This window comes from Lichtheimia ornata, assembly GCF_029851405.1.
Source record: "Lichtheimia ornata isolate CBS 291.66 chromosome Unknown scaffold00081, whole genome shotgun sequence".
NCBI lineage: Eukaryota > Fungi > Mucoromycota > Mucoromycetes > Mucorales > Lichtheimiaceae > Lichtheimia > Lichtheimia ornata.
Window position 1 is genome coordinate 56,874 of NW_026695401.1, and position 24,891 is coordinate 81,764.

At 43.9% G+C, this 24,891-nt stretch overlaps 9 protein-coding genes across 9 annotated transcripts; 5 read left to right on the forward strand and 4 right to left on the reverse strand.

Moving 5' to 3' along the window:
• Positions 1 to 1,126: 1,126 nt before the first annotated feature.
• Positions 1,127 to 4,013, forward strand: O0I10_011042 (uncharacterized protein; the record flags this gene model as incomplete). Its single annotated transcript, XM_058491014.1, has 9 exons — positions 1,127 to 1,451; positions 1,573 to 2,029; positions 2,090 to 2,472; positions 2,554 to 2,685; positions 2,770 to 2,890; positions 3,039 to 3,217; positions 3,293 to 3,372; positions 3,449 to 3,496; positions 3,570 to 4,013. The coding sequence occupies 9 exons, from the start codon at positions 1,127 to 1,129 to the stop codon at positions 4,011 to 4,013; spliced, it is 2,169 nt and encodes a 722-aa protein (XP_058338206.1).
• A 175-nt stretch (positions 4,014 to 4,188) lies between these two features.
• On the reverse strand, positions 4,189 to 9,760 carry O0I10_011043 (uncharacterized protein; the record flags this gene model as incomplete). The annotated part of the gene is made up of 29 exons (XM_058491015.1): positions 4,189 to 4,287; positions 4,355 to 4,503; positions 4,557 to 4,684; positions 4,754 to 4,895; positions 4,949 to 5,047; positions 5,108 to 5,168; positions 5,228 to 5,290; positions 5,349 to 5,410; positions 5,479 to 5,616; positions 5,673 to 5,736; positions 5,796 to 6,017; positions 6,080 to 6,213; positions 6,277 to 6,434; positions 6,488 to 6,547; positions 6,610 to 6,768; positions 6,824 to 6,897; positions 6,952 to 7,064; positions 7,126 to 7,282; positions 7,343 to 7,452; positions 7,517 to 7,773; positions 7,825 to 8,038; positions 8,096 to 8,191; positions 8,262 to 8,390; positions 8,456 to 8,664; positions 8,728 to 8,818; positions 8,880 to 9,068; positions 9,131 to 9,211; positions 9,269 to 9,350; positions 9,419 to 9,760. The coding sequence occupies 29 exons, from the start codon at positions 9,758 to 9,760 to the stop codon at positions 4,189 to 4,191; spliced, it is 3,882 nt and encodes a 1,293-aa protein (XP_058338207.1).
• Positions 9,761 to 9,954: 194 nt separating this feature from the next.
• Positions 9,955 to 10,940, forward strand: O0I10_011044 (uncharacterized protein; the record flags this gene model as incomplete). The annotated part of the gene is made up of 5 exons (XM_058491016.1): positions 9,955 to 9,978; positions 10,036 to 10,163; positions 10,230 to 10,493; positions 10,565 to 10,663; positions 10,724 to 10,940. 5 exons carry the CDS (start codon positions 9,955 to 9,957, stop codon positions 10,938 to 10,940), a joined length of 732 nt encoding a protein of 243 aa, XP_058338208.1.
• Positions 10,941 to 11,218: 278 nt separating this feature from the next.
• On the forward strand, positions 11,219 to 12,322 carry O0I10_011045 (uncharacterized protein; the record flags this gene model as incomplete). Its single annotated transcript, XM_058491017.1, has 1 exon — positions 11,219 to 12,322. One exon carries the CDS (start codon positions 11,219 to 11,221, stop codon positions 12,320 to 12,322), a length of 1,104 nt encoding a protein of 367 aa, XP_058338209.1.
• A 64-nt stretch (positions 12,323 to 12,386) lies between these two features.
• Positions 12,387 to 13,517, reverse strand: O0I10_011046 (uncharacterized protein; the record flags this gene model as incomplete). Its single annotated transcript, XM_058491018.1, has 1 exon — positions 12,387 to 13,517. One exon carries the CDS (start codon positions 13,515 to 13,517, stop codon positions 12,387 to 12,389), a length of 1,131 nt encoding a protein of 376 aa, XP_058338210.1.
• Positions 13,518 to 14,471: 954 nt separating this feature from the next.
• O0I10_011047 (uncharacterized protein) lies at positions 14,472 to 15,710 on the forward strand (the record flags this gene model as incomplete). Its single annotated transcript, XM_058491019.1, has 2 exons — positions 14,472 to 14,883; positions 14,947 to 15,710. The coding sequence occupies 2 exons, from the start codon at positions 14,472 to 14,474 to the stop codon at positions 15,708 to 15,710; spliced, it is 1,176 nt and encodes a 391-aa protein (XP_058338211.1).
• Positions 15,711 to 16,263: 553 nt separating this feature from the next.
• Positions 16,264 to 18,309, forward strand: O0I10_011048 (uncharacterized protein; the record flags this gene model as incomplete). Its single annotated transcript, XM_058491020.1, has 1 exon — positions 16,264 to 18,309. The coding sequence occupies one exon, from the start codon at positions 16,264 to 16,266 to the stop codon at positions 18,307 to 18,309; it is 2,046 nt and encodes a 681-aa protein (XP_058338212.1).
• Positions 18,310 to 18,678: 369 nt separating this feature from the next.
• On the reverse strand, positions 18,679 to 18,891 carry O0I10_011049 (uncharacterized protein; the record flags this gene model as incomplete). The annotated part of the gene is made up of 1 exon (XM_058491021.1): positions 18,679 to 18,891. The coding sequence occupies one exon, from the start codon at positions 18,889 to 18,891 to the stop codon at positions 18,679 to 18,681; it is 213 nt and encodes a 70-aa protein (XP_058338213.1).
• Positions 18,892 to 20,167: 1,276 nt separating this feature from the next.
• On the reverse strand, positions 20,168 to 24,378 carry O0I10_011050 (uncharacterized protein; the record flags this gene model as incomplete). The annotated part of the gene is made up of 4 exons (XM_058491022.1): positions 20,168 to 21,510; positions 21,571 to 22,468; positions 22,534 to 22,991; positions 23,049 to 24,378. 4 exons carry the CDS (start codon positions 24,376 to 24,378, stop codon positions 20,168 to 20,170), a joined length of 4,029 nt encoding a protein of 1,342 aa, XP_058338214.1.
• Between the last annotated feature and the right edge of the window lie 513 nt (positions 24,379 to 24,891).

The window sequence follows — 24,891 nt, forward strand, 5'->3', positions numbered from 1 at the left end:
TCACATTCCCAATGGACATGTTGATGGCTGGTTGTTGTATAATGGCATATCCTATTGACCATGATAGATGATCGAATGGCTTGTTTTCAGAGGAAGAGGAGATACAACTTGCCATTGATCGACACCAAAAGATACCCCATTTGCTATAATGCGCTGTGGTGAGTGATGATGATGATGCATTCATCTGGTGATCCATCATACATGTACCAATCTCGATGATGAAGTTGCTTGTTTCCTGTATTTGTCAGAGTGCATGTTGTGTTATCCGTATCACTCGTGTTTTCTTTAAACCTTGTATCCGAATCAGTTGATTCGATTATATGGATAAGGCGAGATCTTTTCATAACAAGGACCCCATCTGCTGTTGAGTCTCCGAAATAGGCAACTCCCAAACGATCCAAAGATGAGCTGCGGGGTGGGAGGTGATAGTGGGGGGAGCAAGACAAAAAGCGAGGGGAGGGTTTATAGATTTACAAGTAGGTCGCATCAGCAGGCAGTACAAGGCTGTGCGTATCATGCCAATCGATGGCATTGAATCCTTTGGCTTCCATTACGTTTTCTACACTCTCTTTTTCAAGGTCGTAGGGTAATGGTGGGTTTTGGATAGGATGCCACGTTTTCTATAGCTGACTTTGATTTTGTTTTTTTGTTGCGAGTACATTTTGAAAGCGTTGTGTTGGCGACGAGCGTAGACAAGTGTGTGTGGTGAGAGAGAGCACATCTCATTCCCCTTTTCTGGCGGATTTTCCCGTTGACCTTTTCCTCTCTCTTTTCTTCTTTTTGTTTGGAACCGCATTAATCTCTTCCATACATCACTCCTCCCCTTTCTTACTTCACCCCTGCAACGCATCTCTTTTTTCTTTACAGGCTCTCCACACACACTCACACTACACATACAATACATTCTCTCTTTCTGCATCAGCTATTATCAATCGTTCTCTAGCGCACGAGAACAAAAAGAAAAAGACAGGTATTATAGATCGCTATGAACGCAAAAAAAGGCACTGCCGCATGTGATCATCCATTGTAATACCCCACTTTGGCTTGCCCTGTCTTGGGTTTGTTTTGTCCTCCTTTTTCTTTTTTTACAGATTCTCTCTCTCTCAAACACATTTACTTGCTTATCATGTTGCTACACTCGCCTGTTGAGACCCATGCATTGTTGTCTGTCAATCCCGATAGCACAACTACTACCACTGCTACTACTGCTGGTGTCCCACAACCACCACCATCTCCTTCCACTACCACTTCTTCCACGTCTACAAGATCATCCGTCAAGCGGAGACGTCGTCAATCGCCTGCCACTACCACTGTTGCTGCTGCAGTGGTGGATGCTACTCGTACTAATGATGATGCCATTCAAGTCAAGCTGAGCACACTACGTCTTCCATCACCCACACCTACACCTCCTCCAGCAACATTATCCACCACCACCTACTCTGATAATGATGGTAATGTGTCCTTTTTTTCCCTTTTGTTAATGATGATGCATGACGACGACGAGTTCAAAAGGGGGGTTGGGTGGATATTATTCATACGTTGATCAGGGTATTGATCCAAAGATATCAACAGAGCCTCGAACAACGTTATCATCACATTATAAATACAAAGCTGGTGATGCAGTAGAAGCCATCAAGCGGAGCACACAAGAAGATGATAGTGATGAAATATGGTACTGCGCTCGTGTGGTGGATTTCCACACTGAGCGAAATCTTGTCTTTGTCCATTATGAAGGATGGCCAGCTGATCATGCTGATTGGGTTCAACATGTAAATATCCGCCCTTTCAGTAGTGCTAAGCGACATTATGGGCCACGGGGCAAGGAGGATGATGCATCTTGGAAAGAATATGGTTTATTTTACGATCAACATCACCAACGCAACAGCGCCACCACCACCACTACTACTACCACGGGCTTGGTTCATGACCGACGAATGGCATTACATACTTGCCCTTGCCACAACAAGATCACACATCCAGAACGTCCCGATCGCATTACTTGCATTTTTGATACCCTACATCAACATCGGTAGGTGAATGTTTATTACTTTTTTTACGATACCATGCCAACGCAAAATGCATTCTATAGGCTTTTGCGTTATGTACGACCAGTACCTGCAAGGGAGGCCACAACAGACGAATTACTAAAAGCACACACCCCTGCCCACGTTCACCAATACAGCCCATATCGCCATTCATCTTCATCCTCTTCCTCCTCCAACAAAGCTACTACCACCTCTGAAGAATATGATGACGATGAAGATGATCCCAATCCACGTGCTCGTAAAATGATTTCAATCGCTGCTTTATTAAATCCTGAGCCGCCAAGAAGGGAAAAAGCACAACCTCAGCATGACAACGCCACTATCACCAAAAAGCCAAGCACTATTGCAACCGCAGCAGGAGCCGTTGTTGCACCACCTACACCATCTACCAGTAAAAGCAAAATGATTTGTGGCCAACCTGGTATTGGTAAGCAAAACGTCGGCAGCAACATGCAGTATTCTTCTTCTTGCTGATCTCACACACACACACACACATACAAATACATAGCCGGTGATACCACTTTCCATCCACGATTCACCAACGTATCAGCTCGTGTTGCTGCAGGTGCTTTACTCAACATGACGGATGCTATTGTTCAAGGTCGGGTACGTAACGGCTTTGCAGTCATTCGTCCACCGGGTATGTGTACCAAAAAAGAAAAATGACGTGGAGGGAAGATAATGATGACTTATGGTGCACACATACATGTATACCCAAAAACAGGTCACCATGCACAGGATGACATTGCCATGGGATATTGCTTCTTTAACAACGTTGCTGTGGCAGCTGCAAGTGCCCTTGTCAAATATCCGAGTCTTATTAAACGAGTACTCATTCTCGACTGGTATGTCGTTATTGGTTGCCCACGCTACCCTGTTGCCATGGATACTGATTTATTCTTACAATTAGGGACATACAGTGCGTATTGCTTCCTTCCTTTTAACGTTCCACTTTATGCATTGATTGACATAGACGCAACCTTCTTTTTATAGCCACGGCAATGGAACACAGCAGATCTTTTATGACAATCCCAACGTGTTGTATATATCCATTCATCGATGGGATGATGGCCAATTCTATCCATTCACTGGAGCGCCTGATGAATGTGGTCAAGATCAAGGTATCGGCCGTAATGTGAATATTTCATTAAGTGAAACAAAGGATAAGCCCAGTATGTAGAACAAGAGTGTGAGGTGGGGGGAAACGATATACACAACGCTCAACTCAATCTCTTTTTTCTTTCTAGAGCCGATGGGTGACACCGAGTTTATTGCCGCCATGCATCACATTGTCACCCCCATTGCCCGACAATTTGCGCCAGACATGGTAAGCGTGTGTTGCACCATCCAAACAAGGTCTGACAGCCTTCAGCTGATCCCCTGAATCCTTTTTTTTCTTACAGATTTTTGTATCTGCTGGTTTTGATGCTGCTGAAGGACATCCTGCTAACGTATGTAAAATGGCATCTTTTATACGTCTCGTTTACTAATGCATGCTCATGATGATGATGATGATAATAATAGTTGGGAGGATACAATGTGACGCCACGAGGATACGCCATGATGACCAAAATGATCAAACAACTTGCCGACGAATTGTGCCATGGTCGACTTGCACTCAGCCTTGAAGGTGGTTATGAGCTCGAGCCACTCGCTAATTCTGCAACAGCCAGCATTGTGCAGCTACTTGATACAGCACCTGCATCCTTTTCAGCATCCTCTTATGGTTTGGAATACAAGCTAGAGTCCTTCGACGACACACTCCACTCCATTCGACCTAATCGTGGTGCCGTGGCATCGTTAAAAAAAGTGATCAAATGTCAACAAGCACACTGGCAGTTTGCTTCTGAATTGACAAATGATCCAGATTTTCGGTTCGAACTTCCAGAAGAGTGGCGAGCTACACATAGCATTTCAACACGCACACGTCGCACGTCTGGAAAATCAGTTGTTGTCAAAGGCTATTGAAACCAAATCCCATCCATCCATCCATCCATACCCATCTCATCTCTCTCCCTTTTTGTACAGACCCACCCGTGTACATTTTCACTCTCACCCATGTAGTATACATTGAGCACATCATCCACCAAAAAGAATGAAACGACACGTATATATAATATATTTACAACAATTGAGTGCTCGTCTATGATAGGATTTGCAACTTCCAGTCGATATCTTGCATCGTGGGCTTTTCAACGGAGACTGGTTCCTTGGCAGCATCAATCTCTTCTTGGGTGGCATACTATCATCAAAATGTTGCGTGAGTCATCTCCTACTTTACTCATCCACATCCTTAAACAAGAACGTACCTTGCCAAGAGGCAGCTGCAATGGCACAAATACAGTGGGGATCGCCTCCTTAAACTCAACCAAGATTCGAGCAAACTTCTCCTGGATATTCCGTGCTTCGTCCATATAACCAAAAGGTACCAAAACGCTCAAAAGGCTACGCACATCATCTATGTAATTGCATGATTAGATATCATCCCAAAATCATCATGCTAATACTTACTTTGCATAGTGGTGGCCTTTTCACACAACTTTTTGATCGATTTGACGAGGTATTCTTCTTCATAAATGGTACCCTTCTTTCCACGTTCCTTTTTACGTTGCTCACGACGACGCACTCTGGATGATTTTCTAATGATGATAGAACCACGTAGGTTAATAAAGACTGTGGCATCCACAACACACACAAAAAGCAATTACCTGCTAGCTTTGGAGGAGACCGAGGACAAGGTGGACATACGAGATGATGCTGATGTGTATCGAGTAAACTGACTGAACATGGACGTGGTGTCTGAGAACATGTCAATATTGTCAAGTGACTCATCATGGGGCAACACTGCAGCTGTACAGACGTTTTAGTAACCAATCATGCCTATCCCCTCAATTTGAACTTACTGGGCTCTGGTTTCTTTTCACGCAATTCCTTCAATCGATCCTTTTGCTTGTGGAATTGGTTGCTCATATCATTGAGATCCTCGTCCATTTGGGAGTAACCTAAAGTAGCATAGCATCGATTTAGGATTTGCAGCTTGTGGAACAAAGAAACATCCATACCATCAAACAATCCAGGCTTTACATGAGTCTCGATCAAATCGCTGCGATTTTGTGTGTGGCTCTATGGTATATAAATATTAGCATGATTGTATGGCGCGTCCACATATCCAAAATACATACCACTCGGATAGCTTCTTGCCAATGAGAGCCCCTGAGCAAGCAATCAACCGCTTCTTCAACATCCTAAAACATGGGATGAATTTGTATGATCATGGTGATGATGATTATTGTACAAACAAACCTTTGCATAGTCAACCGCCACAATGGCAGCTTCATCGAATCGGCTCTTATCCTTAAGGTACTCTATTATGGGCAAGGGGTAATGATCAGCTCAGGCCATCGTTGAGATCACGAGACCACTTTCGGCTTACCCACGAGATCATATGCAAGGCCTTGGATATCATCCTCGGAATGTTGCAATTGGTTTGCCATGGCAAAAGCTTCCCTCCATGATCCTGCCAAGCGGTAACTGTTCAATGCCTTGTCCATTTCATTGCACAATTGATACACTATCGAACAAAGGGGGTATTAGTAGCCTGTCATGTTGATACCACGTGACACATACCAATAGCCGATTCATCGTAAGCAGAAGTATCTGCCAAGTGTTCAGCATAGGCGTTCAAAATGACCTAGCGCAAAAAAAGTTAATGCATAGGTCCCATCCAACACTCACTCACAACACACTTACATTCTTTTTCTCAGGGATGTTTGCATATTCTTCGAGAGCCACCTTGTACAAAGTATGCTTGCGCATATAGCCCAACAACTCATCAAAGTGTTCATCGCCAGCACGGGTCAAGTTCCTGAGAGCCGAATCATATCGCTTGAGGTAATCATCGATTCTGAAGCGTTGGTAAAACTTTTCGAGCTTTTGCAGTTCTTGCAGGAATGGCAAGTATTCTCTAGGATCCTATGACGTTTTGCCGTGAGTCAATCATGCATTGCAATATGCATGCATAATGCTGTGTTTACCTTTTGCGCCTGTTGTGCAACCATCAGCACCAATGAAAAGTTATACATGCCCAAAGCGACATTGTAAAGGCTGTCAGCGTCACATAGGAAAATGGTGTACGCGAGGGCCTCTTCAGCCTTGCTGACGCTTGTTTCTATAAATGCAATAAAAACGTCAATGATGTGTGATTCGTTGCCAACCTTTTTTGTCAACATACGTTTAATATCAGCCAACAATTGCAGTGCAGATTCCAAATCAGGTGGTGTGCTCTTCACATAGGTCGACAGGATAGATTGAATGTATTGATCGCGGCCAAGATCCATCAAAACATCCCGGAAGGCCTTGCAAATCTTGTTCACCTTGCCACTCACTTCACTATAGAACAAAAGTAAATAACATGGTGATATGGTGGGGGGATGTTTACTAACCTCGACGAGTCATCTGATTTGCCAAGTCGTTGATACAGAGTCTTTGTGGTATCTTCATTCCTATTCAAGAAATAAAGGTGAGATTGTTGTGATGGGCATATCATCCAATGTTACACACGTACTTGAGATTGGAAAGGAAAAGGTTCAAGTGATCCACCTCGGGTACTTGCTCAATAAACTTTGGAATGTTTTCGAAAAAGAGCTCTGGATCCTCATCGTAAAGAATGTTGAGATCGATACGGTTACGACGACATGCAATAAAGGCGGGGCGATAGTCCAATCTAATGATTATCGGTAAGCATATGGCTTGCACTCTTCTCTTTAGCTAGCACTTACGCTTTGACATCTTCACGGATACGGGCCAGCACAAACGCACGAGGACTAACGGTTTCCAAATTACCACGAGGCATCTATCAGCCAAGCATGTGAGCATGTTTACAAAGATATGAACAAGAGGAACTTACCTGCAACACAAGGTTGGGCTTTAATTGAGTAGCCAGCACAATGCGTGCACCACGTTCCACTCTGCGATAGGTCTCATCGTGTGCGCTTGGTTCATTATCTGAAATCTTGAATTCTAATTGAATGAATGAATGGGTAAGCAAGAGGTATGTATCAATGAGCAAATAACTACATACCATCAAACGAGATATCAAGGGGAAGGAAACGAGCATTATGGCTGGTGGTTGTAAGTGCAAGCCAATCGCTTCGCAAAAAGAATGATGTGCATTCGCTTGATAACAATCGGTCATTTGCATAAAGCTTGCCTCTCTCGCTCAATCCAATAACGACTCTCTAAAATAGGAAATGAGTGACTGGGTCGTACACATATTCATGCATTTTTTGTCGTCATACCTCGGGTTCCGATTCCTTGACACCAACACGTGTAGTAGCGATCCAAGGGCAAAATGCGGGGAACGAGAGAATAGGGAGCACAACGAGCTCATTGCTTTCATCAGATTGAACTACAAGATAGGCAATTGTTATTATCAGACTTTCATTGTGCACATTAGACAAAGCCCATCGTACCTTCAAACACCGATCCATCCATAGCTTCGACAACCAAATCCTTGAAGGTGACATTATAGTACATGCGGCCAACAGGCTTTTCCAATGGACAAGAGGCAATCGATTGAACACCATCAAAAGCAGCCGAGAGTGTTGCCAATGACAAGACATCGGTTTCTTGTTCTTCGTCATATTGCACATAAGCGATCTTGTTCTCAGCAATCCAACACACGTGTCGCATAATGCTGCTTGTGTATGATTGAGATCCTCTAAAAGACCTAGATTGATTCATTAACGCATTGCTCGACAATGAATATGAATATACTTACGCTACAGCAACCTTTCCAAGAGTCTTCGTTTCACCTCGTGCATTCGCAGGCACCGCAAAGAACTGGATAGCATCATTGGTAGCAACTGCCAATTGAGTACCGGAGCTTTCAGGACCAAAGGCCACTTGCTGCACGTTATCATCCAAAGCCAATTTCAAGGCACACATGGGAGGAGGTACATTTTGATGGCAGAATGGTGTCAAGAGAACGGTAGCTATGGATCGGAGATCAGCATCATCATGATAGTAAAATAATAGCACGAGATATCTACCTCCATCAATCACGGCTACATAGCCAGCATTGTCTTCTTCCACGGATGTGCTGGCGATGACATTGGTTGCATAATTATACTTGTGGTATTGTCCACCTAACCAAATAGGAAAAGGGGGATTGTCAGCCTTCTTTTTCATCCCATGATCCATATCCCACATCCTTACCACTTGTTGCAATATGGGCGCACAATGGTGATTCCACATCCCATTGGAAACCGACAATATCCTCATCATTGGCGAATACCAGATGCTGCTTCATGTACCAATAGTAGTTGTTAGCTGTCCAGAGTTGCACTAAGTAAAGGAACCAAAATGTTGAGTAACACAATTGACAACAACACTCAATCAACCCAATTTACCTGTCTTTTGACGTTTGCCTGCTGCATTCTCAGCTTCCAACCAAACGGCAAGCATAGTCGAATCAGCGTTCCAAGAGACTTCCAAGAGCTTGTGGTTGGTCTTTTCACGCAAGGTAAATTCACCGTGTCTCAAGCCATTTCGTTCCAAAAACACAATATCATGACGATGGGGTAAACGTTGACTCGAAACAATCAAATTGCCGGAAGGCCTAAAAGGATCATGCATGAATATCCTTGCTAACCAATGAATGGATATTGATTATTATACGTACCTCCAATCAAGGACATGTTCAAGACGATCCACAGGCTCGCTTGTGTTTTGAAGGATACCTTCACGGTTGTAGATACGAGCGACACGAGCAGCTATAATCAAACATATCCGTAAGCGTCATGGTCCCAATCATTGAATCCTCCCTCAACTTACATTTCTGCTGATCAATATCGGAGACCACAAAGAAGCTACCATCACCTCGCCAAGCAATGCGTGCATTGTGATCATCATCCTCTGATAAAGTGAACTTGCTGGTATCAACTTTGTTGAGCGCAGCTTGTTTGCCAGCAGATCCATGGAATTGCGTCTCCTTACGACCCCATCCAACACTATGTTGTACACCTACAAGCATGGTATGAGTATTTTTGGTCCTTTTTCTCACATGAGGATGTCCTTTTTCTTACCTTCTCCTTGTTCTTCGACATGCAATGGGAATTCAGTGATAGTGTCGAAATCCTGGGTCATTTCTAGTACATTTCTGTGGCCTATGATCATAATAACAATGAGCATCACGTACGTTACATCCATCTCAGGATATTTACCAGTGACCAAAACAACCAAATCCTGATCTGGACTCCATGCCATAGCTTCAATGCCTGTATCGACGCTACCAACAATTTCAAGCTAATGATAATGATGATGATAATAGTGTGAGTGTTGGATGATCAATGCTAGCAATGAATGTCACTCACAGCCTCTTCGCCATTGTCAAAGCGCTCTTTGCTGAAAAGCATGATATCACCGTTGCGAGCAGCCAAGCAAGCAACTTGTTGATCGGCCAAGTAGGTGAAGCCTACGATCGCCTTTCCTTTGAACTGTTGATCGACGATCGGGACACGAGCAAGTTCGACAAACGAGAGAGCATCGTCGGGAGCGATGCCATTAAGCAGTACACGAATGTTGGAGGAGGTGCTGTCTTCGAATGCAACAAAGGTCGTGTTGTCCTCGGGATTGTTGGCAATGAAAGCACGCGATCTCGGATTGATCCCAGGTATACGAGCACTGGAATGCGCCAAGAGTTGAAGGCTGCGCATGACTGAGTGTGTGAGAGTGGGGGAAGAGAAAGAAAGAAGCGCGGATAGTGGAGTAAGTGGGGCACACACACACAAAAGACACACTTGTTTTTTCTGAAAGGTCGGACTTAGCAGCTTTCGAGTGCGTGGTGTGTGTGTCAAGCTCTTTTGTCATTATTGTTGCCAACACTTCGCCTATATACACCCAACGAACCATGATCCAGATAAATGAGAGCAAGGCACGTAAAGATCCAGTGCTCAATTTAGTGCATGACGTTAACGGGCTCTTATGATAGACCAAGAAAGCTTTTCGATCCCTCTTCAACCACGAGAAACGGAAAAGTAGCGATCAAGTCAACACTGTATGGCTCATGATCGCCACCAACGATCCTGTCAACGTTATAAAGAGTGCTCCTCGTGCCATGTAGGTGGTCTCTTTATCACTATTCAATAGCATACAAAGGCTCACCCAATGTTGATATCCAAATAGACCATTGAAGCATTCTCTGCAGACGCCTGGTTCACTACGTTGCTTATTCACAAAGGATCCGCAAGATACCTTTAAGAATCTTCTCATATCCAAGAATATCAAAGGTGTACATCAAGTGATTGGTATCTCCAAGCTTAGGAAGCGTTATGGATCCCGTGACAAGATGGCAGCATTGTTCTCCGAATATGACACATTCCTCACTGATCGACGGATCACGCACTTGTTACCCAACGTGCTTGGTAAAGAGTTTTATAAGAAACGAAAGTAAGTTGAAGAGTGGAGGACATTAGGCATGAAAAAGGGATTAATTTGGATGATGATGATGTGTTGTATAGGGAACCCATGATGGTGGATTTTAGAGCACCTGATCTTCAAAAGGAAATTATACGAGCATTAAAATCATCCTACATGCATTTCAATCATGGATCATACTAGTAAGTAGTGTACCTATCCCTAATCCACACTTATACATGCTAATAGCAATTTGTACATAGTGGCATCAAGATTGCAACAACAGCACTGAATGAATCACAAGCTTTCGATAACCTGATGACTGGTTTGCCAGAGATCATCAAGGGAGTTCCTGGAGGTCTTGACAATATCCGATCTTTACAAATCAAGACTGCAGAATCTATCAGCTTTACCATTTATGAGAACAGCAATCAGCAAGATGGAGAAGAAGAGGATGAGGAAGAGGATGAAGAATATTAGGTCTCATACATAAAATAATAAACCTTTCTCGTTGTGAAGCGTAATGATGGCACTGATGGGAATGGTACGACTTTATCAATCAATGTAATGGATCTTATTGCATATCATATGTTGAGTTTATTATGATGGCAAAGAAGCTACTTTAAAGGCTACAACAAAGAGGATGAACCGAAACCGCAATGTGTGAAACAGCATTAACACAGCCGAAGTCCCGCCTTTTAATTCACGCACACGCACGCACAAGCGCACACACACATTACCTTATTTATACTCCCAACATGGCAGGATCAAAGCGAAGCAAAGGATCTTTTGACACTGACGACTATTATCGTGATCGAGGCTCTTCATCAAAGCGCGTTCGTTTCGAGGAGAATACGGATGACTCACCTGCCGACTTCGAGATCGATCACGAGCATGTTTTGGAGACACGCAAACAACGACGTGGCCAAGTGAATACAGAGGAATTGAGCGATGAGGAAGAAGTAGGCGGTGGTGTCTACAGCAGCGATGAAGAGGACCGATCGGATCAAGAGACGGATACCAAGGGCAAAGGTGCTGCTGGTGATATGAATGATGATTTCGATATCTTTGCTGAAGACAATACTGCCGATAAGCAACCGATGCCATCTTCTTCTTCCAACAAAAAAGGCAAACGCAAGCTTCAGATGAATGAGATTGAAGGCCAAGAGTTGAGCTCACATGACCGTGATTGGGATGAAGATGACGAAGAGGAGGAGGAGGAGGATGAAGATGAGGCTATGGATGGTACCACCACCAAGAAGACCAAGAAGAAACGTGAACCCAAATTGATGGCATTCAACATGAAGCAAGAAATGGAAGAAGGCAGCTTTGATCAGGAAGGCAACTATCATCGAAACAAGGCTGATCCAGAAGCATATCATGATCGATGGATGGAAGGCATCTCACGCAAACAAATGGCAAAGGCAAAGGAAGCACAAGCACAACGTGAAAGATCAGAGGCTCTCAAAGAAGCGGCTCGTCAAGCAGAGGTGCCACAGACAAAGACGGATGTATACAGGGAATTGGTCGAGCTTTTACATCCTGGAGAGAATGTACGTGAAGCACTTGGAAAGCTTGGTAATGCATCCACCAAAAAGATACCCGCTTGGAAGCAAAAGCTATTGGAAAAGAAAAACAGAAACAAAAAACAACCAACACCAGCCGCTGCACCTCCCGCATTGAGTGAACAAGAAGAAGCTGAACGTCAAAGCAAGGTTGAAAAGATTACAGGGCTTGCGGATCAGATGATGGCATTGGGCTATTTTGGAGTCTATGATGATACTTTTGAACTCATGGTACGCCATTTACGACAATCGGGTGCTGTACCATCGGATTGGATGCCAAGTAGTTACCAGCAGTAGCAATAATAGCATAGCCCGTTTTATTATAATACAAGTGTTTGATATAATAATGATGCCTCTTCTATTATGATCGTCCTCGAATAAGACGCATAAACATGTCGGTCACTCGTTGTCGTCTTGTGTAACCAAGGAATCCTAGAGCGCCAAAAACAGTGCAAGTAACCAAGAGACGGGAGAATCGATATGCCGGAGACACATTGTTGGTAGTGGATGATAGGGATTTGGATTGTAAATGCTCCTTGATATGAACCGAGTCAATCACACGACGCTCTTGATCCAATACAATACGCAAATGACGACCTGATGCACTATATCCTCCATCTTTTCGTTGAGGTCCTTCATACGGCTTTAGAGGTTCGCCATGTAATCCTTGTCCAAAGAAGCCAACTTTATCGAGTCGTGGTAGATACAATTCATAGGCTGGCATATACGTATCCACAAATGCACGTACATCCTCATCGGACATGCCTTGCACACCGCGTGTCGCTTTCATGTGATGTTCTTGTTGCAATCGCCAGTTGTAGACTTGTTCCAATTTCGCAGGGGACAAATGAATAAAGATATCGAACATGGAATAGAGTTGCGATTCGTATTGTTCCAAGTTGGTATTCATTTGGGATAGATAGGCAAGTGGAAGTTTGGCAATGCAGCTATTGGGAGTTGCATGACGATGGACACGTTCAAGTTCAGTGGGCAGTAATGGTTTGAATCCTTGTGACCATCCTTCGAAAAGTATCACGTCGTAGGGTGCCTTTGTTGGTTTCCAATCCGATAAGGGGCGTCGATCACCCAATCCACCAAACAAGGATTTGTCATAGGATGGAATACGTACTTGATGCTCGCTTTGCTGTATCAAATGGGTGAGGGTTCTCTTGAGAAGATCGACGTCGTGTGATCCAGGCTGTCCTCGATACTGGAACAAGGGGTTGCCTGGATTCGCTTCACTCAACTTGGCTTGCTCGGCGCGTGTAAGGTAGAAATCATCCAACGAAAAGCTGACAACATTAAGATTGTGAGGTTCACTGCCGAGTAAATGGCTCAACGTGTCGCAAAGGGTGGTCTTGCCGCTTCCTTGACAACCCGAAACACCCACTACCAAAGGTCGGCTTGGAAGCTGTTTGTTTTGACGATCCTCCAGGTACGCCTTTCGATGCTCCAAAATGTGCTCGAGCGATGCCTTGGTCTGTGGCAACATGCTGTACGAAATCGACATGAGGACGATGTGTTGTGAGTAAAACAAGTGTCTAACACACGCACTGGCGCGCGTTGCACCGACCAGTCGGCTCAATTTTCCCCACATGATTGTGACACCCTTTGATGACATTCGACCCTCTTTCCTTCTTATGCAACACACATCATCATGCATGATCTATTTCCTTGATTTGAGCTCAACTCTCATATACATTGTAGCTGATTGTAGGGTGGAATAAAATGGATGCATTATTGGTATACAGTATCAGGCTGCTGCACACAGCAAGAAGAATAGTCGTCGTTGTTCGTAATTCTCCCGAGGACAAGGACCATGGGAAAACATGTCAATACGCTTGACTTGGCATAGCGCATCGCCACATTGAAGTTAGGCACAATCACCAAAAAGATCAATGCAATACATAAAATGGATATTTTCCTCCTAACTTGGACATGAGACCTAATCTGAAAGATCGATTGTACTTTTGGGTCATTGTGTGTGGTGTATCCTGGAAGCATCACAATGGCAACACCTTTATATAGGCTACAGTAATGGTTCTTTGTCTCTACTACATCAGCACATCAATCTCATCATCCTATAGATTAAGCAATCGATGATCGTGTCATGGCCAGCATGTGCATTCTTTATATTTTGCAACCAAGAAATGCACAATTTACATGTAACAGCAACCGTAGTGATGTACATGGCATGTGCTATTAGGAATGATCTTGATGTTCTTTGTTTCCATGCATTCCGATGAGTGTTTCATTATACTGTTTTGTTTTTAAAATAGGCCTTTTCCTACTCATTATGTATATGCGTGTGTGATGAATCAACGTCATTGCCCAATTATTGGCGCCTTCGTCTTTACCCAGCACAAAGGGCACATGTATAGCAATGGCCATATAAAGACCGAGAGAATCGTATTGCAAAAGAAGCATCATACAACTTGCTCTTTCAATGGGCCATTCCAGTCTTCCACCTTTGCCTCCACTTGATCTTCATCATAGTGATGACAGCGCAGCAACCGGTTCTTCCCAAGAGCAAGAACTAGAATTAGAACTAGACCCAGAACAACAAGAAGAGCAACAACAGCAAGAGCAACAACAAGATCAAGAGCAACAACAAGATCAAGAGCAAGAGCAACAGCAAGATCAAGAACAAGAACAAGAGCAACAGCAAGATCAAGAACAGCATCAAGAACAACACCCATCCTCAGGCCCTACACCCATAACGACGACAATACCAATATCCGCTGGTCCGAGAATAACATGTCCTGAATGCAATTTTATAATGAGGGTGGATCTTTATGACTTACATCATGCCGAACGACATGTCGATATGGTTTATTTGAAGTACAAAAGGATGCAAAGTATGTGCTTGTAAGCAACAAAAAGACGACGACTGATACCTTTCTCTCATCTTTTTCTTGTAGAAAGAATACTCCTAACGCGCAACCATGATGATGAATTATTTCATTGTCTTTGTGGAAACTTCAATCATGAAGATGCTTTGACAATGCATCATCATGCATCTACCGTTTGTGACTTTTCGGACCTCATACTACAACAACAAAGACCAATAGCTGATGAAGCATCCACTTTGCATGATCAGCCGCCTACGACTACTACTGGCCAAGAAGAAGATCATCAAGAAGGTGATACTAAAGAACAAGATAAGCCAGCAAATGATACCCAGCAAGATGAAGAAGATGTAACGACATCGTTTATGGAGACCACAATCATGTTGGAGGATGAACTCAGCGAATGGGAAAAACATACCCAAAGTATCAAATCAAGAGCCAAGCTCATGTCACAGCAGCATGAGCAGCAATCACATCAAATGAACGAGCAATTTGCGAGCCTTGCGGATCGATTTGGCCACATCATGCAAGACCAGGCACAACACTCGCATGACACGCAAAGGCAATTGCGCTTGCTCTTGCATTCACTTTACGGAAATAAAAGTGCTCTCTTTTCGACTCCTCAACACCATCGTCTTGAAGGGCTGCAAGAAGAGAATGCAAGAAAGAATTGGACTCGCTTACTGGTAAAATATCATTTGGGACGCAAGCTAGAACGCGTGGAGATCGAATCAGCATTACAAGATGGCGAGATCAGTAGCGATATCCAGGCACCCGAAGTCCTTGACATGATCGATTATGTGCTCGCTTTTATTTTTGAAGCGGATAACAAGTAGAGGGTGATCATAGTGCAACCAACATTTTACAGTAATAAAACATGGATTTGATTGTAAAGAAACGTGTTAGCTCATTGCTATTGTGATGTCGTATTTTGGTCAAGGGACTCATCGGCAGGTTGCATGGTATTATCCATTGGCATCATCACTAACGGATCATCAATTTTGCCGATGTACGCAAGAGAGCACAGACATTGAATTAACTTTTTTGCATGTCACATGCAAGAACAAAGAATACATGGAAGCAAAGTATGGAAACCCATCCATCATTCAAACGCAAACATATCATTTTTATAGATATCTTATGTAGCCATGGAAACGAGTTTATTCTGGTAATGGCAGTAAAAGGGTGATTGCCACCCTTGACAGTAAGGCAACTCCGCACTTGGGGTGGGTTGTGGTGGTGGCTTGCTTAATGGCAGGGTGGGTGGGGGAGAGGGAGCGGGAACCCCTTTGGTATCTTTGTTCACTTGAGCGACCGAGGATAGCAAGAGCGAGCGAGCGAGCGAGCGAAAGAGACACCAAAAGTACGCTTCACACAACAACAAAGAATATGGTGTTTCGCTCCTTTTTATATCCTATACAAAGCCCCATTGGTCGATCACTACATTGTCTTGTCAAAAGCCGTGTAAACACTCTTTTACCACGTCGTCGTACACTCGATGGAGTCACCATCGTATCCAGTCGTCATTGGTTCAGCACTCGATCTCGATACCAGTATCAGCAATCCACAGCATCATTACCGCCTTCCACTGTATTAACGACACACGACCATATTCCACTTGCAGAACTTCATGCATTGTCTTGCACTACTGCTACTGCTGCTGGCCATTCATTCGTGACACTTGTCGAGCAAGGGCATTACGCTCAAGCCCTAAGTATGATTCACGACAATATTCATGCTGCTACTCCTGAGGATCGGCAGTTGTTTTTCGAGACGATTGCAAAGCGACTGGAGGCTGACGAGTTGTATGCTCTATTTCGACCCGTACTTGCACAGCAACAGCATAGCAACACAGTGAAGCGGATTGGACGATCAGCTGCAAGGTTTTGGTCACGCGAGCAAGTGATTGGGATGATGCGATTATGCGAGGATCCAGCGGATGAACGATTTCAAGTGTATCTTTATCGACGATTGACATTGGCATATCAACGGACTCATGATTTGGACGCGTTGTTGGAAGGATTGGAGTTGGGAGGTGTATCGACACGATTATACAACATGGCATTACATGCTTGCGTACGATCCAATCAACTCGATCACGCTGAGAAGATATTGAAGCGAATGGAACAGAAGGATATACGATGGGATGCGGTGTCATTTGCTATCTTCATGAGATCACAACTTGCCAAGGGTCGTCTTGATGAAGCAACTCAATCTTTTGATGGAATGATATCCAGTGGCATCGCACCAACAGCACCCACCTATCACTTATTTATCAAGTATTTGGCAAGGAATGGACAATGGCGTGATGTAGTGCAATGGTTGGATCGTATGGGTGACATGCAAAATGCGATCACATTGAGGATATTGCTACGAGAGGCACGTCGACACAAGAATAGACCAGGGATGGCAACGGCTTTGGAGCGCGTCTTGGATACCGTGCCACCACAACCTATCGAAGATGAGAACAATGTGGGTATTGCAGCATCCACCCTATTAAGGCATAAGCGGACACAAAGTGCAATGCAGCTCTTGGAAACGTTTCTACGACAACGACATGCTTCAGTACCAAGTGATCAACAACCACAACGACCCCCTTCAGTAAAGATTTACAACATGTACATGCAAGCATTATGCCAACAAGGCGATCTCTATGAAGCAGAAAGGGTGTTTAACACATTGACCAACATACCAGCATTCCCGTCACCGGATGTCTTTTCATACACAATCCTGATTCAAGGCTATGTCAAGCAAGCATCCTCTTCAGACGCTACCAAAGCAGTATTCGACTTGTATCGAAAAATGCCATCAAGGGGTGGACCCACAACGCGTGGCACACTTCAGGGAATGCTACTTGAAGCAACCATCAAAACGCATTCAGGCGATATTTGTGATGTCCGTGATTTGTTTGATCAAATGGTGAAAGATGTTGAGGACGATACGCTTTGTCTACCTACCGAATCAGCCTTTTGTCCACCCTACCGGAAAGGTGTGCATCAGCCAATATTGTACAAACAAGCTCGAAAGCATACGTTGACGATTCTTTACAATGCAATGATGGAAGGCTATTTTGTGTATGAACGTGAACGACGGCTACGAACAGGCGGTCATGGCGGGCTGGGCTCAGTCAAAGATGCACTCCGATTGCTGGATGATGCTGTACGCAAAGACATCAAGTTGAATACAAGGACGCTCAACATTTGGGTACGTGGACTTGCAAGGTGGAATCGTGATTTGGAAGCGGCCGAAATGATCGTCAATCAATTCCGCAAGTTGGGTGTTGAGCCAGATGAACGAACGACTTGGCATCTTGTATTTGCTGCATATCGACAATATGATCTTGTACAGGCACGCAAATGGTTACAGGCATACGAAGATCGTGGATTACCCATCACCTATCCTTTACTTGCCGACCTCAAGGAACGTATCATGTAGCCTCCATCATTCTTCTCATCATCCTCATTCCTCCTTTTCTTCCTTCCCATCACCATCATCATCATCTCCCTTCTCTTCCTTCTTGTTCACACACACACACACACACTCTCTCTCTTGTCAAAATATACCATGTAAATCAATCCTGCAATAATTTCCCCCATCCATGTGCATGTTAAATAGATTGCTGTTTCATCCTATTGATTGCTCTATCCAAAGATTAAAACTACTTTTGGAAACCTAAAGTGGCTATTACAATTCATGACAATTGATTCTGTATAGGATGCAGAGAATATAGGAGCGTGAAGAGGGATGAGAGCACTAATAGCGAGATGTTGTTCCAGCATTCCGATTTTGGGACTTGTCAATTATTTAATACAATGAAGAAATCTTGACATGAGATGATGATGGTGTTTGTGGGTTGGATTTGGTGGCACTGTTTTTCCAGAATGAAGCGCTGACGCGTGCCAGAGTGTTCAGATTCTTCTCTGTCGCAAGTGCATCAAGCGTATCAAGGGAGTTTGGCAAGACCATGGATGCCACTTCTACCATGGAATACATATCTTGATGCTGCCTCTGCACCATGAAAAATGATATTCGAAAGGCATGTACTTATGCCACCTACAAAGGAACCCCAAATTCCTATCAGACAACAAGGCGTCATTTTAATATAGTTATACCTACCACAAAGCTCCATCAAGGAACACAGCCAAATGTCATAAATGCGCCAATAAGCACTTCAAGTGTTAAAGCAATGATGTGAGCTACATAGGTGGATGCACGAGTACCCTCATTTTGGGGATCACATAATAAAGACTATTCTTGAGACTTACCAAAGGCGATGGATGATTAATGATGATGAACACAAGTAGAAAGAAAGGCATATGATAGTGTTGGTGACCAAAGACAAGTCTTCGAGGTGTGTACAACACCATTGGGCGTCATTTGGTCGTCGTGGGGGCTTTTTAACTGTGGTGCGTTTACGCTTTTGCCCACTTGACATGTTGGCCAAAAAAAAAAGGAGCATAGCATACGCGCAGCATTTTGAGCATTATTTCAGGAAGATGCTCCAATATGATTCGCTGTTTTTCTTGGAGCCTTCTCGTTCGTTTGCTGGGACTTTGCTACGTATTTGCACCATGTAAACTTCAGCACCCGATATAAAACATGGTACCCAAACCAACTTTTGCAGATGCCTCAAGGAGAGAGAGCTATATGGAAAGTAACAAGGTGGCGTATATGAGCGTTGACTCATCAAGCAACATGACCAAGCTTTACCTCATTACAAGGATCCAGTAATATCACAATGACGACCACAATACAAAGAAGCACTACGAAAGACCACGAAGATCAGCGCTTATTCACAAGTTGAAAGATGTGGTATACACACAAACCTTGGAAGTTTGACCTTGTAAGCAATCAAAGAAGAATGACAGTGGAAAGAGATATGTGGGAGTATGATGGGCGGCGACAACATCCTTTTATTGTGCATTGTGGGCGTGGGCATTTCTGTCCGTTGGGGATGATGCATTGATAAATTGATGCAAGAGCTGATAAATGATGGTCCCGCATATACCAGGAATGAATCTGAGGAGCCTAGTGTAATGTTGTCTATGCATACATCCTCGGCCAAAATAGAGCAAGTGATAAGATCCCCATTATCATAAAGGTGACTTACCATGTTGTCAACCTTCTCTTAATATTGGTATGCATGTAGAAGATTACTGTTTCATCCTATTGATTGCGCCACTCATAAAACAAAGATTCAATAGTAAGTGTATGCGTCTTTATTGCTCACATGCCTTATCCGACGTTACAAAAAGAAAAAGAGTGAGGGGTATATTGGAATGATGGTAGGGATCTATCGAAGGGATTGAAGGCGTACAAGTGCAGCGTATTCGCCTCTTTGTCGAAGCAACTCCCAATGTGTACCTTGTTCAACAATTCGACCTCCACGAATATAGCATATGAGATCAGCATTTTGCACAGTGGCGAGTCGGTGAGCGATGATGAAAATCGTGCGATCAGCTTGATGAATGAGTTGATCAATGGCATTCTGGACTTGTTGTTCTGATTCAGCATCAAGAGCCGATGTAGCTTCATCCAACAAAAGTATTTTGGGTTGTCTAAGTAAGGCACGTGCCAAGGCGATGCGTTGCTTTTGCCCTCCTGATAATTGAATACCATGGCTGCTGTTGCTACTACCAACGTGGGTGTCGTAACCTTGAGGAAGACTGGTAATGAAATCGTGCATCCCAACTAAGCGAGCAGCATCCTCCACTTGTTGACGTGTTACTGGATTGATCTCCTTGGTATCTTGTTCTCCACCACGACCCAACCAAATGTTGTCACCAATGGATAACCCAAACAAAACAGGTTCTTGTGAAACGAGTGCCATGGGTTGTCTCAAAGAATTCAACGTATAGCCACGCGTGCTGCTGCCATCCAAGGTGATTGTGCCATCGGTAGGATCATACCATCTTTGCAATAAGCCAATACCCGTTGATTTACCACATCCTGAAGGGCCCACCAAGGCAATCGTCATACCAGGTTTTGCTGTAACCGAAAAACTCCCATCAAAAACACGCACATCAGGTCTTGTTGGATAGCTGAATGCAATGTCGCGAAAAGAAATATCGCCTTGGATCTTGTTGGTGGCAGGTGATAGACCTTCCAAATCGGGATCAATCTCAGGTGTGCGTTCAAGGACTTGACACGTGCCAATGGCAGCCCGTTTAGCTCGTGCATAGGTTGTACCAAATGCACCCAATCGGCCAATGCTGTGCACAGACACCAATACGCATAACAAACAAACATACATTGAAACCGCATCCACCGATCCATCATCCATAAATCCAGCTCCCAAATGTAACGCCAATGCGACCACATGCATCATAAATCCTTGGTTCAGTGCATAGCCAATCGATGCAAATATCGCCTTGCGCTTGACAATCGCATGCGCTTCCTCGGTTGCCTTGGCATAATTGGCTTCGAAAAAGGGTTGTTGGCCCAAAGCAACGACCGTATGAATTTCCTTGACAGCTTCAGCGAGGATAATGTTGCATTGCTCATGGGCTTGTAACGCCTTGTGCTCATAACTTCGTTGCGTATGGGCCTCATAATAGCTCGCACCCATCACCACAGGAGCTAATGCGCATACAGCACCTGTCATTAAGGGATTTTGCAAGTATGAAATGACCAAGCCTAAAAGAAAAGGATATAAGACATCATGACAATAAACGTGTTGACCTTTTCTCTTTATACCTGTGATAGCAGTTGAAATGATTTGTACAATGTCTCCAGGCACTCGGGTCACCAATTCATTCACATTCTTGGCATCCACAGCAAGTCGCGTTGCTAGGTTACTTGTAGTGTGACGATCAAAGTAGGCGACTTCTTGCTTGAGATAGGCTTGAAAGACTTGGCCACGTAGTCGTTCAGTGTATTGTTCTCCTGCCACTGCAAATGAGATCACTTGAAGTGCATAAATGATGAATGATGCCGCGGCAGAGATGAAGATCCACATGGCAAATGCTTCAGCTACTCTTCTAAACGACATGCCATATTGCTGCTCTTGATCACGCTGCACCAAATTGAGAGTCGCTTGTGCAAGAACGTAGGCCACAAAGGGAAAGATGAAACCAGCCATTGCTGATCCTGTAAATCCAAGTGCTAATAAACATCGCTCCTCACGCATTTGTCGAAAGATTTTGAGAATGGGTGCTCTCTGCTTTGCATGTTGATCATCACGACGTAGTATACGACGTGCGAACGATGTTGATCTTCTCTCTCGTGTTGCTGATTCTTGATCACTGAATGTCACTCGTCGTTGATTTGTGTTATGCTGCTCACGCTCGATATCTTTGGGTTGATTGCTAATGGTGGTTGCCATGTCACCATCATCATCAGGTGCGTGTTGAATTCTTTGGGTGGCAATCTCTTGTAAGCGGACAAATTTGGCATACGTGCTTCCTCGCTGCTCAAGTAGTTGTTGATGAGTGCCAATTTGAGAAATCTCTCCATTTCGTATGACGACAATCTGATCAGCATTTCGTATAGTTGCAAGTCTTTGTGCGATGATAAAAGTTGTGCGATTTGATGAAGCTTGTTCAAGGGCTCGTTGAACAGCCAATTCAGAGTTGGTGTCTAATGCCGAAGTAGCCTACATTATCATATAGAATGAGCATACAATAAAAATGCAATGATGATGAATAAATATCAGCGTACCTCGTCAAGCAACAAGATGGGTGGATCATTGATGATGGCACGTGCAATACCAATACGTTGTCGTTGTCCCACTGATAGCTTGCTCCCTGATTCGCCGACAAGAGTATCATATCCCTCTGGCAACGCAGTGATGAAATCATGGCAATTGGCTTGCATACAAGCACGCTCAATTTGCTCTTGAGAGGCACAACGATTAGGAACGCCTAGCAGCAAGTTTTCTCGAATGGTGGTGTTGAATAACTTTGGTTCTTGATGAACAATGCCAATATGGTGACGTAGCCATCGTGCATTTATGGTGGTGATATCCCTCCCATCGATCAACAATTGGCCAGCTGACACGTCGTATAATCGTTGAATGAGCTGAAGGCATGTCGATTTTCCTGATCCAGAGCTGCCGACCAATGCCACCGTTGTTCCTTTTTTGATGCTGAGATTGATATTTTTGAGAACATAAATATCTAAATGAAATAGTCAATATAAAAAAGTACGTGCATGTTCATATGAAATAGCTGTACCTGGTCGATTTGGATAAGCAAACGTGACATTTCGGAATACGATATCGCCTTGGATGGGTGGTATAGGCCTTGCAATGAGAGGGTTGTCAATGGTAGGTATGCTGTCAATGGTATCAAAGATCTTGCGAGCAGCAGTATAAGCAGCAGCAATGGCTGACATGTGACCAGGCACCTGAAGGAATGCAATGGATCCCAGCACCATGCCCAAAATAGCCGTCAATGCATTCCAACTATCAATGTCTCCTCGAGAAATGACGATCCCAGCGTACCACAATGCCAAGGCGTATGTCATTAATAGCACCGATACTAAGGCAGCGTAACACAGACCCCCATACAATCCGCGATGGACTCCCGCTTGTCGCGCTTTGATCAAATGTGCTTTGTACATGTTGGTAAATCGGTGTTGTAATGAATAAGAATAGACTGTGCGGATATTGTCGAATACTTGTTGTGCCACTGATCCTGCATCACCATAAGCTGCTTGCAATTTGTAGGTGCTATGCACCAAGAGGTGAATCGTGAGGTATGCCATGAATGCCAAGAGCGGGATTGTTGGTAGTACCACAATCGCAACTTGCCAACCCATAAACAGCGCCATCAAAAAACCGGATGCAAATGCAGAGATCGATCGAATCAAACCACCAAAGCGTTCAGAGATTCCATCTTGTAATTGCTGCATGTCAAGCGCCAAACGAGTCGTCAGAGCATCATGGTCCATCGTTCGTGTATCAAACCATTGCATATCTTGTCGTAACAATGAGGCGATATAGTATCTGCGAATGGCTTGCACCTGATTTTCACCAGCAATGATCCATAATGCGTTGCCAGAATATGATAACAACATCAACACGCCACCAATGCCTGCAAATCCAATCACAGTGGGTTGTAGTCTCTCCATCAATGATCCATCGGCCCTCGTAATGGCTGCCACAGCTTCACTTGTTGAATGTGCAAAGATAGAAAGACATGAGGTCTGCAACACGCCAACGCCAATTGAACAAATACTTCCAGCAATAATAAGGTACTTGTCTCTACGGGTTGCAAAACGAAATAGGATTCGCATTGGGATCACACGTTTCTCTTCAATGGCATTCATACATCGTTGAAGAAAAGAAGGTCGTTGTTGTGTCGTCGTTGTAGGATGTTCAATGGGTGTTGCTGTTATTGTCGTTGTTGTTCCATTGACGACGTTGTTGCTAGGCGACGACGAAGAAGATGTTGTTGCGTCGTTGGTACCAGAAACATGATGCATGGTGACATTATCTCGATAGTCTTTCATTCTTTGGAACTGTGATGATTGGCATGACGGTTTGAAATAAGCCCATGTCATGGGAAAGAAGTGAAAGAGAATACAGAATTAGCAGAGTGTCCTATCTATAGCTCTTGATCCCAAACTCGTCGTGCCCGTACACGAGCGGAGCTTATTCAGCAAACATTTACCTGGTTGTACCTGCATGCCTTTGATGCACTGTATCCGTTTCTTGGGATGGCTCTTGTTCAGACATTGAAAATAAAGATGTCACTATTGTAGATGCTCAATTGTATTAGATAGATGAATCTACCTTCTCAATGCAAAAAGAATCTTACCAATACTCCTGATTGTTTCACTTTGTGCGGGGATTGTCTTTTTTTGCTGCATGTTGCCCCGTTCACCCCGTTTATCCTCAACTAAATTAACAAACAATGAAAAGGTGATAATCTCTGACGCCATTGTTGTCGCCCTACCTTCATTCTTTGACATTCGTTCATTGCCGGGTCGACAGGTAAATTAACAACAATAGCATCAAGTTCTTTCAATGCTTCAATGTTCCACAGCTATTGCTGCTCAGCATGATGCAATTCA